The following is a 10,461-nucleotide window of genomic DNA, read 5'->3' as shown; positions in this document are numbered from 1 at the left end:
TAATAAAACATACGAAACCCATTATTTACTACTTTATTACTATTTTTTATTATATTTCAAAATAAATATAGTACTCATATACTATATATACATTTTAGAAAATATTCAGTTTTCGGATATCGAATAATCCGATTATCCAATTTTAAAAATCCATATCAGAACCCAAATCCAAAAATTCGGATTATCTAGTTTTCGGATATCCGAAATTCGGATATTCTAGATACGGATTTTCGCATATTTCGGATTCAGTTTTGGATCCATATTTTTTTGAACACCCCTACTTCGCTAACAAGGTCGTCGTCACTAAGTTGTGGTTAAACGGTGAACAGGGTTGTCGCTATAGGTTATGCTTATAGTGACAAGGCGTCCATAATGTTTTTAAATGTTATTTTATTTTTGAAATCCAAACTCACAAAGCGGACAAGTTGCATTGTTGAAGACATGGACTTGTCCGTTCCAGAATTTTAAGGGTGGATCCCCTTGCAATCTTAAACGTTTTTAAAATTAAAAAAATGGGTAAATTGGTTTAATATTTAAAGAGTTAAATGTCATTTTAGTTTCCATGGTTTGGGTCATTTTACAAGTTTAGTTCAAAGGTTTCAAATAGTGGTTCCTGAAAAGTTTCACTGTTATCATTTTAGTACACTAAATTAACTTTATCCATTTTTCTGTTAACGAGAAAGATAATTCAGTCATTTTAAGTTAATATTTTTAGTGTTAGAAATCTATTGTTAGATTTGTTACTTAGGTTTTAGTTATGGGTGATGTGGTGGGTTTAGTAATAGGTAATTTTAATACTTAGTATAAATTTTGAAAATAATTTATAGTATATCTCAATAAAAGTTTTATATGTATTATATATAAATATAATAAATAAAAATGTATAATGATGCAGGGATATTAATTTGGAGATTATTTTTATCAGTTATTTGAATTTTAATTTCGTAATCTTTTTTATTTAGTTTCCTAATATTATGATTCTGAATTATTTAGTTTCCTCACCTATATAAGGGGATTTAGGGTTTATTATTTGATCAGTTTTTTGTTGATTTATAATAGAAAAGAACATTGTTCTTGGAACCTTTGGTTCGATTTATCGGCTTTGATTATCAATAGTTTCTTGAGCCATTTGATCGCACGTGAAACTGCATCAAGTGGTATCAGAGCTATGGTTTATCAAATGGCTCGACGTGATAGCGATTACTCTCGTGCCCGTAGAATCGCCGACCGAGGCAACGGTAGAGATGGTCTTGATTCACGTGCTCGTGGTGAAGATCGACGCCTTGTTCGTAGAACCGCCGACCGAGGCAACGACGGAGTTGATCCCGACCCACGAGATCTCAAGATTAAGCGACTCCAGCAACAAGTCAGGGATCTCGAGTTACAACACGAGGTTAGACGACTCAAGCAAAGGATCCGAGATCTTGAGAACTCCTCGTCATGGAAGGAAACGGAACCGGAAGAACCCGTTGGGGACGACTTATCCGGGGATGAGGAGCATCCTACCAATGACGCCACTATCTATAATTCTCCTCCCTTGTATGATGAATACGGGGACGAAGAATGGTATTCTTGGGTTACTGGAGGTGGAGCGGTGGTTGGTAGCGGCGATGAGTTAGCTGCAAGTGTTGAGCCGGTAAGGGAAGGTCCTTTATTTGGGCCGACAATCAGGGGAGTATCGCACTTGCATAATTTGGAATATCTCATGAGTTTCAAAAATCAAGATAAGATGATTATTGCGGTTGCCAGTTATTTGGGTGAGACTTCCAATAGTCTTGATGAATTTTCGTATGGGTTGACTAATAAAACACTATTATCCGAAGTTGAAAATGGCCAGATAATAGTCATGCATCATATATCATTTATGCAATTGGGGATCTTTGCTTATGGAATAAGCATGCCAACCTTGCATACTACCTTTACACGTGGGAAACAAGAGACTAAGGCATATGGGGGTGTTGGGTCGAAGAAGTTTAATATTAATGCAAAACGTGGGCCTGTGAAAGTGGATAATATTGGATCGACGGTTGCCACACATAATGGGCTAAAGAGCAGCGCACAAGAAATTCAGTTTGGCTCCATTTTTACATATTTCAAGCCATTGACTGTCAATACCAATTTGCCAACCAAAGTGAACAGCAGATGGTTCAACGCTCCATTCGACCCAGGTGGTATGGGTAAAGAGCCAGGCGAGACGACTCGTGAAATAGAATTCTTTGGGCGCCACATGATGCTAATAACAAATGGGATACGAGTTGATGTTCCTTTTGATCCAGGTGACTTTGATCCGAAGGCAAAACTCGAGGACGAGTTTTTTTCGAAGACGGGGAGTATGATGCAGGGATATTAATTTGGAGATTATTTTTATCAGTTATTTGAATTTTAATTTCGTAATCTTTTTTATTTAGTTTCCTAATATTATGATTCTGAATTATTTAGTTTCCTCACCTATATAAGGGGATTTAGGGTTTATTATTTGATCAGTTTTTTGTTGATTTATAATAGAAAAGAACATTGTTCTTGGAACCTTTGGTTCGATTTATCGGCTTTGATTATCAATAGTTTCTTGAGCCATTTGATCGCACGTGAAACTGCATCATATAATTTTATTGGAATTTCAAATCAAACCGAATTTGAAATTATAAATTCGTATTCGATTTACTTGATTCGAATTGCATCGAATTCGAATTCTTATAATCAAAATGAATATTTGATAATTGAATCGAATTTCGAATTTTTTGAATTTGAAACCAATTCTAAACAGCCCTAACTGCTATCAGATATCTTGAAATCAAACAATAAAAATATACATTGTATTATATTATATTATATAGATTAACAAAACACAACCATGAACTTGGTTAAGATATATCTTTTTAATTTTGTTTTCAATTTCACTATTTATATTATATATAATATAATTTTTTAACCCACTTAGTTTTAAAGGGATTTGATTTTTGTCACTTCGAAAGCTAACATTAAAAAAAAAAAAAAAAAAAACAAAAAAAAAAAACCTTAATAGGCAATTGTGTTTAATTTTTTCTTTAACATTCTGGTTTTTTTATTAAAAACGTAATTGTATCCAAAATATAGTATTTCTTTGATATCCTAAGTTATATAGAGTATTTGTATGATAAATCACGAATTTATCATTTTAATAGAGACAACTTTAGTATAATGAAATCAAATAACCCTTTAAACTATACCAAGCACATTTGGGTTATGTGAGACAACATCTATTGTAAATAACACTGCAATCTATATTGAGCACATTTGAGTTATGTGAGACAACCTTTATGTACTAAACTATAATACACACAATTTTTTATGGAACTGAACGGAAATGAGCCGATACCACCCGCCGCATTGCGCTAAAAATCTCACTAGTCATCATACAAAAAAATAAAAATACTAACATATTCTCAAATACACAGGAAGCTAGGGGCAGTAAAACATTAAGTAGATTCACCTTCAATGGCTTTCAAAGGAATGGTAAGTAAACCAAACCCCTACATGGAGTCATATAGAAGAAAGCATTAAAAATACCAGATTTACTACGCTTACAATACTCATTGTCATTCTCTTTGCAGGGTTTCTTGGTGGTAATCTTGTTGAGCTTTTGTTACGTTTTGTTTAGCCCGGAAAATGCAAGTGCGGCTACTTTCGACGTAACATCTTATGGTGCAAAAGGCGATGGGACTACAGACGACTCTCAAGTAAACCATGGTTCCACGCAAAAGAACAACATTTTAACCAGTTATTAGCTGTTTTGTAATTAATTATGTGCATCTTTGCAGGCATTCCTTCAAGCATGGGCTGACTTATGTGGTGATGCTTCTGCAGACCCAACGTTAATCATACCATCAGGCATGACATTTTTAATAAGCCCGCTGAAATTCGTTGGTTCGTCATGCAAATCCCCTAATATAAATATCAAGGTAAAATCAGACTCCATTTAAGATTATATCATATAATTAAGGGTGTTTGTTATTCGGTTTCAAACCAATTAAATCTAAATTCAAATCAACATTTAAGATTATATCATAAAATTAAGGGTGTTTGTTATTCGGTTTCAAACCAATTAAATTAAAATCAAATAAAAGTTGTAATTTAAATTAAACCAGACATAATTATATAATCAGTTTTTAGTTTGGTTATGAACTGAAATCAAATTTACAGTTGTTTTCGGCTACTAAGGAGTAGGATCAAATACAAACTACATTTCGCATACAAATCGTAAGAACCATTTAAAAAGCGTCACGTGACATCAAACCCATTATAGAGAAATGATAAAATAATATCCTAATTAATATCAATTATATTGAATTCCCTATAAATATGCTAACACACAATTAATTCTTTATTTAGATCTTCTTTTTGTTTTCAATGTGCTGATTAAGAAAAGTGCTGATATCATCCAAACGTGTGCTAAAATCAGTTATCTTGATTAATTTTTATGTGCTTATATAATTCAAAAGTGCTACTTTTATGTATGTATTGTTTCGGTATGTGCTAATTTAACTTTTTTAAGTGCTAGGATCTGTTCTTACGGTTTGTAGGATAAATATGGTTTGTACCGGAACCAACCCCCGGCTACTAAAATCTGAATTCGGTTCTAGCCAAATAACAAATAATGGTATAGATAACGGTATATATGTAGCCCAAGTCCCCAATTAATCCGAACCGGACAAGACTAACACGTGGGCTTCTGAAGTAACCCGTTCCTACTATATTTGTTAGCATAATAAAGAATATAAAGAAGTTTATTTTAAATGTGAAGTTTGCCCGTTAACTAGTAAGTTCGTAGCCGAACTATATAATTTCTCTTTCATTGTTCTTTACATTTTTCATCATACAATAAACTCTTGCCACTTTTGCTACTTTTCCTCTGTACATGTTGTCCTTCAACACTAATTGTTATAACAAGCCACACCAAAAATGATTAAAATTTTTCGGTATATACTTGAACAAAACTAGTCTCACTATAAATAACACTTAATCTAGTAAGCAAACTAACTCTTAATCAATAAACTTAAAACATTTAAAGTCATGGTGAGAAAATTCTCATCCATGAGAAAACTCGAGAAAACTCTCATCTATGAGAAAACTAAAAAAACTCCATATTACATATATGCAAGATATATTGTATCTACGTAGTATAGATATAGTGCATATATGATATAGTATGGGGTTTTTTGGTTTTTTCACGAAAAAAGAGTTTTCTCGTGAAGTTGTCCTTTAAACTTGAAATTCAAACTCTATCTTTTTGTTCTTCCGATTTTGGATTCTTGGCTCCAATCTTTTCCACCCTTGAAACTCTATCGGAATTATGCCAACGATATACGTCCAACATTATTTAGCCCAATCCCATAAGAAATTATGGTAAAAATAAATTAAAAATTATATTCAGGTTATTCTGTTGGAGCGAAAATCAAAAATGAACTCAGTAACGATCCTCAAACCAAAATCGGCGAACACCCCTAAATTGTTTATAACTTCTATAGAATCTGAACATGTTATTTTTCTTTTTTGACTGGTAGCTTTTGGGCGCTATCACGGCCCCAAAAACACTCGATGGATGGACAGATTGTATACAGAGACGGTTTTGGATATATTTCGTATCTGTTAAAGGACTCACCATTGAAGGACCTGGCCAATTTGATGGGCAGGGCTTGGCCTGGTGGGGAATAAAGGTTAAGTTTCTTATTCGAGTTTGGTTTCATTAATATCACATCAAGTAAGTAGCATAAAAAGATCTGGACTCATTGTTTCTTCATGCAGGAGAAAACTGAAACTTGTGATCGTCCAACAGTAAGATATCTGCCTTTCCCATTTTAGTGTTGAATTATAATGAATGTTATTAGAGATAAACTTGAAAAGAATTGTCATTTATGTTGGAAATCCGGGTTTGTATCAGCGGAAGCATTATACCCGTTTGGATTCACAGACATACTTGGCATGATAACGTGCAGATGAATAACAGGAATAGAAACAAAGATTTGGTGGACAATTTCGGTTGTGATTGAAACTGTCTTGATACCGGACCATAATGCCGGATATTACATATATATATGAGAGTTTTGGCGGTTGTTTATGGCGGGAATAACTGCCATAAACAGTTTAAACATATGAACCGCTTATCTCTCGGTTTATAAGTCACAATACATATCTAATTAATACGTTTCATAATAAACATAATCATAATTAAGTTTATACTTCTAACACGACCCCCTAAACTTGATTATATTTGGCTGCATGTGCTTGAACACTCCGATTCGCTTCGTCCCACTGCTTTCTTTGCTTCATTAAAATCAAACCGGCGACGCTTCTTGTGCAGAATCCATGAACCTTCCCAGCTATTTCCGGCATATAGAGCATAGTGCTCCGAAGCAGCATCCTCCGGTGTTGGATCTGCACTCTTACTTCTTCCTTTATCCTTGCCTGCCGTTGAAGTTTCACCCTTTTCCATCACTTCTTTAATCTGCACCCTCTCTTCAGTAACTTTAAACTTATAATAGTAGATCAAGACATCCAAATACATGGCATATATGACTCTTATAAAGTCACCATCTTGATACTCAAAGCCTAAATCTTTCGCTATCGCCGGCCACAAATTATCAATGGTCACACTTCGGTAGCCTCCATCCCTCTCAACCATCACGTACAATCCGAGTAAATTTATCTTTCTCCCATCAGTTAACAGAGGAGGAATTGATCTTGATGTTATTCCCATCTTTTCTTTTAAGAACCATCCTACCATCTCTTCAAACTTTACTTCGAGATCATATTTGTATTTGAATATGAAATCCCGGTCATCAATCATGTCGAGCAGTGCTTTACAATCATTAAATTCATGAAATTCAAGTGCTCTAATGATCATACGGGTCCAGTCATTCTCGTATTCATTTGAAACATTTAGTGTTTCAAAATATGAATTCAAGTATTTTTCTTTGAATTCATCATCTTCGGAACACAGAGATTGCAATTTTCGTTTTTCATACAATCCTAATTCCTCTTCCTTTGACAACCCACTAACTTCATTTACAACATTTACAACCGGGGATGAAAACATGGGGTAAATCTTGCACGTGTCACCGGATTTCTTAACCGTAAACCCTTGAAGGGTTAATTGATCAAGACTTAGAACATTACGTTCTAGATCCGGTGAGTAGAACACACTATGTATTCTCATTGTTTCACTCCCAGTTTTGATTTCTACATTTCCCACCCCTCTAATGAACATGAAGTTATTCATTCCAGTTTTTGTTTCTACCCCCATCACATGTTTCACTCTCTTGAACAAATTCAGATTACCACTAAAATGATGATCAAACGTCGGATTTACATACCATATATCGGACCATAATCCGCCTTCAGTGCCAGTCACGATCATCTCATCCTTGCAGTGTACTTCTCCCTCTTGCCTTTCCGTTCCAGAATTTATTGCCTGCTTTAACAATTGTGTCACTTCGTCATTTTCTTTAACTTTGCAATTATAAATTTGATGGCCTGGAGAATGATAGTAGTAACAGAGTTTCATGCGAGGGATTCGTCGGATTCTTTCATTTTGTTCATCGGTGCAGTGTTGGCACGGTAACGTGGTTGAATTGGGTTTGATTTCTGCACATTTATCAAACGTGGCTCTGATACCACTTTGTTGGAAATCCGGGTTTGTATCAGCGGAAGCATTATACCCGTTTGGATTCACAGACATACTTGGCATGATAACGTGCAGATGAATAACAGGAATAGAAACAAAGATTTGGTGGACAATTTCGGTTGTGATTGAAACTGTCTTGATACCGGACCATAATGCCGGATATTACATATATATGAGAGTTTTGGCGGTTGTTTATGGCGGGAATAACTGCCATAAACAGTTTAAACATATGAACCGCTTATCTCTCGGTTTATAAGTCACAATACATATCTAATTAATACATTTCATAATAAACATAATCATAATTAAGTTTATACTTCTAACAATTTAAAGCATTTGTTATGATTTTTTTATTCTCAATAGGAGAATGTATCTGATTAGGTTTCTTTTTATTTATCTGGAATTATAACCTTATAGATACTCATTATACATTTTAGGCTTTACATTTTATCGGGTGCCCGGGTCTTCGTCTGAAAGACACAACACATATTAACAGCCCATCTCTTCATATTAGTATTAAGGAATGCCAAGATGCTGATATCGGAAATCTTCAAATCATAGCACCCGAAAACAGCCCCAATACTGATGGGATTGACATCAGTGCTTCCTCACATGTTAACATCCATGACTCTAGTATTCAAACTGGTACAGAATTTATACGTCTTACTTAATAGCGACTAACATTCATCTATGATCGATGTACTGTTTAATTATTGCGAGACACATAAATAGGTGACGATTGTGTGGCTATCAATGGTGGCGTTGTTGATATTAATGTGACAAATGTGTTCTGTGGACCTGGTCATGGCATAAGGTACCAAAATCTTTTTAGCTTGATCATCATTTTAACACAAATTAGATTGAATACATATGTTAGCGGAGTTTATTATCTATTATAAAAGCTGGTGTTGTATATACCCGGCTCTATAACTTGATCCATTCTATTGATCCTTCACACATGACCCGTATGTTGGACCCATGACTCAATAACGTGCCGACCCGTGACCCGTAAACGAACCGATTAACCCAACAATTTCCTGCTATTCAATACGTATCATGATATTAGGAATCAAGACAGTACCGATTAACCCGAAAGTTTTTAAGCTTGTCTGAATTATTTCATGGTTTAGAGCATCTAACGATCCTTGGTACCAATGTATGTGTTTTGGCAGCATCGGAAGCCTTGGGGAAAATGGGGGTCATGACACCGTTGAACAAGTACTAGTACAAAACTGTAACATCACAGGAACGAAAAATGGATTACGAATCAAGACAGTACCGGTAATATTACATATAATTTGATACATCACTCTAATAAATTTTAAAACACCATTTTATATAATTTCTTTCTTTGTATCGTAGAATGGGACCGGGTATGCTAAGGGGATCCGATTTCAGGACATTAATCTTGTTAATGTCAAAAATCCAATCATAATTGATCAACATTACTGCCCCCATTCTGAAAATGTTGTTTGCCCACTACAGGTAAGTCTTGTATTCTATAACAACAATCTAGTTCTTAGTTCGTAATGGACATGTAATTATTTATTCTTAACTGTATTAGCCATCGGAATTAGAAGCAGTACAAGTGAGCGACGTGACATATACGAATATATACGGATCTTCAGCATCAAAGCTTGGGATTATTTTCAATTGCAGTGAGATACACAAATGCACTAATATCGTGACAAACAACATACATATTACTGGAGGTGAAGATCTTGCTTACTGCAAAAACACTCAAGGAGAATTTGTTGATACCACTCCAAATATCAGCTGTGATTAGATTCAGGCTGCCACATACATCGGAGTAGTTACAGATTTTTGATTTTATAAAGCTAGCTAGTTACTTTGAGAAATAAGTTGTTTAGAGATTAAAGCTTTAAAAGCTTCTAAAAACTGAGAAACTTTGGACAACAGAAATGAAAAATACATATATATCTCTTTAGATATTATCACAGAGGAATATAAAGGCCTTTTCCAATCTCTTCTCCAATTACTAGAAGTAAGTGTTTGTTCAAAATCTGGTAAAAGTAAATTCAGTTAAAAGGATACATAACTCTGCCTAATAATTATATATATAATATGTGAGGTTGGTGATCATTTCAGAACCACTAATATGTAATATGTTGAGAACCTCATAACGCATTTTATCTATTGTTTTGAATATGATACACAAGACAGGTATGTTGTTGGTATAATCTTGATGTTTCGGACTGTTTATGGGTCACGGTTTAGCACTACGGGTTTGACGTGTCATGGGTGAGAAGTTGTATATGATTTGACCGACTTTTTAGAGATTGAATGGTGTCGTTGGTGTGATGCAAAAGAAATGGAGAACGTGGGTTAATTTAATGCACGTTAGCCGTAATGTTAGAATTAGGTTGTTTGTTATTTACTATTTAAATTCATGTATGCATAGGTTTCTGTGTAACCGATTATTCATTCTAATAGAACAGTCCGTTCATATATCTTCTTCCAATTATACACATTTTATACGTAAGTATTTGTGTGTGAATTAGAGTGTGTAGTGAGTGGGGCCTGAACCAACATATGTAACCATATGTGTTTCTCTCTCCACTGCTTTACTACTTTTGATTATTTTGCAACGTAATTAACCAGTAATTAGACAATGAAATTGCCAATGAGATAAATTATGCAAGCTCTAAAGTTCCATACTTCAGCAGTTTTGGTATAATGTGTGATTGAATGAATACTTGTGTGGACTTTATCCGCTTTGGGTTGGAGTCGTTGAAATTCTTTATCCATGTTGTTTCACAATTTGTAAGAAACAGAAAACA

The 10,461-nt window shown here is 34.5% G+C and overlaps 2 protein-coding genes across 2 annotated transcripts; both read left to right on the top strand.

Annotated features, from left to right (window-relative positions):
- Positions 1 to 3,474: 3,474 nt before the first annotated feature.
- LOC110901258 (probable polygalacturonase At3g15720) lies at positions 3,475 to 5,726 on the top strand. The gene is made up of 4 exons (XM_022148097.1): positions 3,475 to 3,492; positions 3,591 to 3,716; positions 3,798 to 3,938; positions 5,541 to 5,726. The coding sequence occupies exons 1-4, from the start codon at positions 3,475 to 3,477 to the stop codon at positions 5,724 to 5,726; spliced, it is 471 nt and encodes a 156-aa protein (XP_022003789.1).
- Positions 5,727 to 7,735: 2,009 nt separating this feature from the next.
- On the top strand, positions 7,736 to 9,446 carry LOC110901259 (probable polygalacturonase At3g15720). Its single transcript, XM_035982265.1, has 6 exons — positions 7,736 to 7,765; positions 8,098 to 8,305; positions 8,393 to 8,474; positions 8,833 to 8,941; positions 9,023 to 9,127; positions 9,225 to 9,446. Exons 1-6 carry the CDS (start codon positions 7,736 to 7,738, stop codon positions 9,444 to 9,446), a joined length of 756 nt encoding a protein of 251 aa, XP_035838158.1.
- Positions 9,447 to 10,461: the final 1,015 nt, after the last annotated feature.

Source organism: Helianthus annuus, chromosome 13 (genome assembly GCF_002127325.2).
Source record: "Helianthus annuus cultivar XRQ/B chromosome 13, HanXRQr2.0-SUNRISE, whole genome shotgun sequence".
In the NCBI taxonomy this organism is placed as follows: domain Eukaryota; kingdom Viridiplantae; phylum Streptophyta; class Magnoliopsida; order Asterales; family Asteraceae; genus Helianthus; species Helianthus annuus.
The sequence above is the reverse complement of the archived record's forward strand: the minus strand, read 5'-3'. Positions and strand labels throughout refer to the sequence as shown.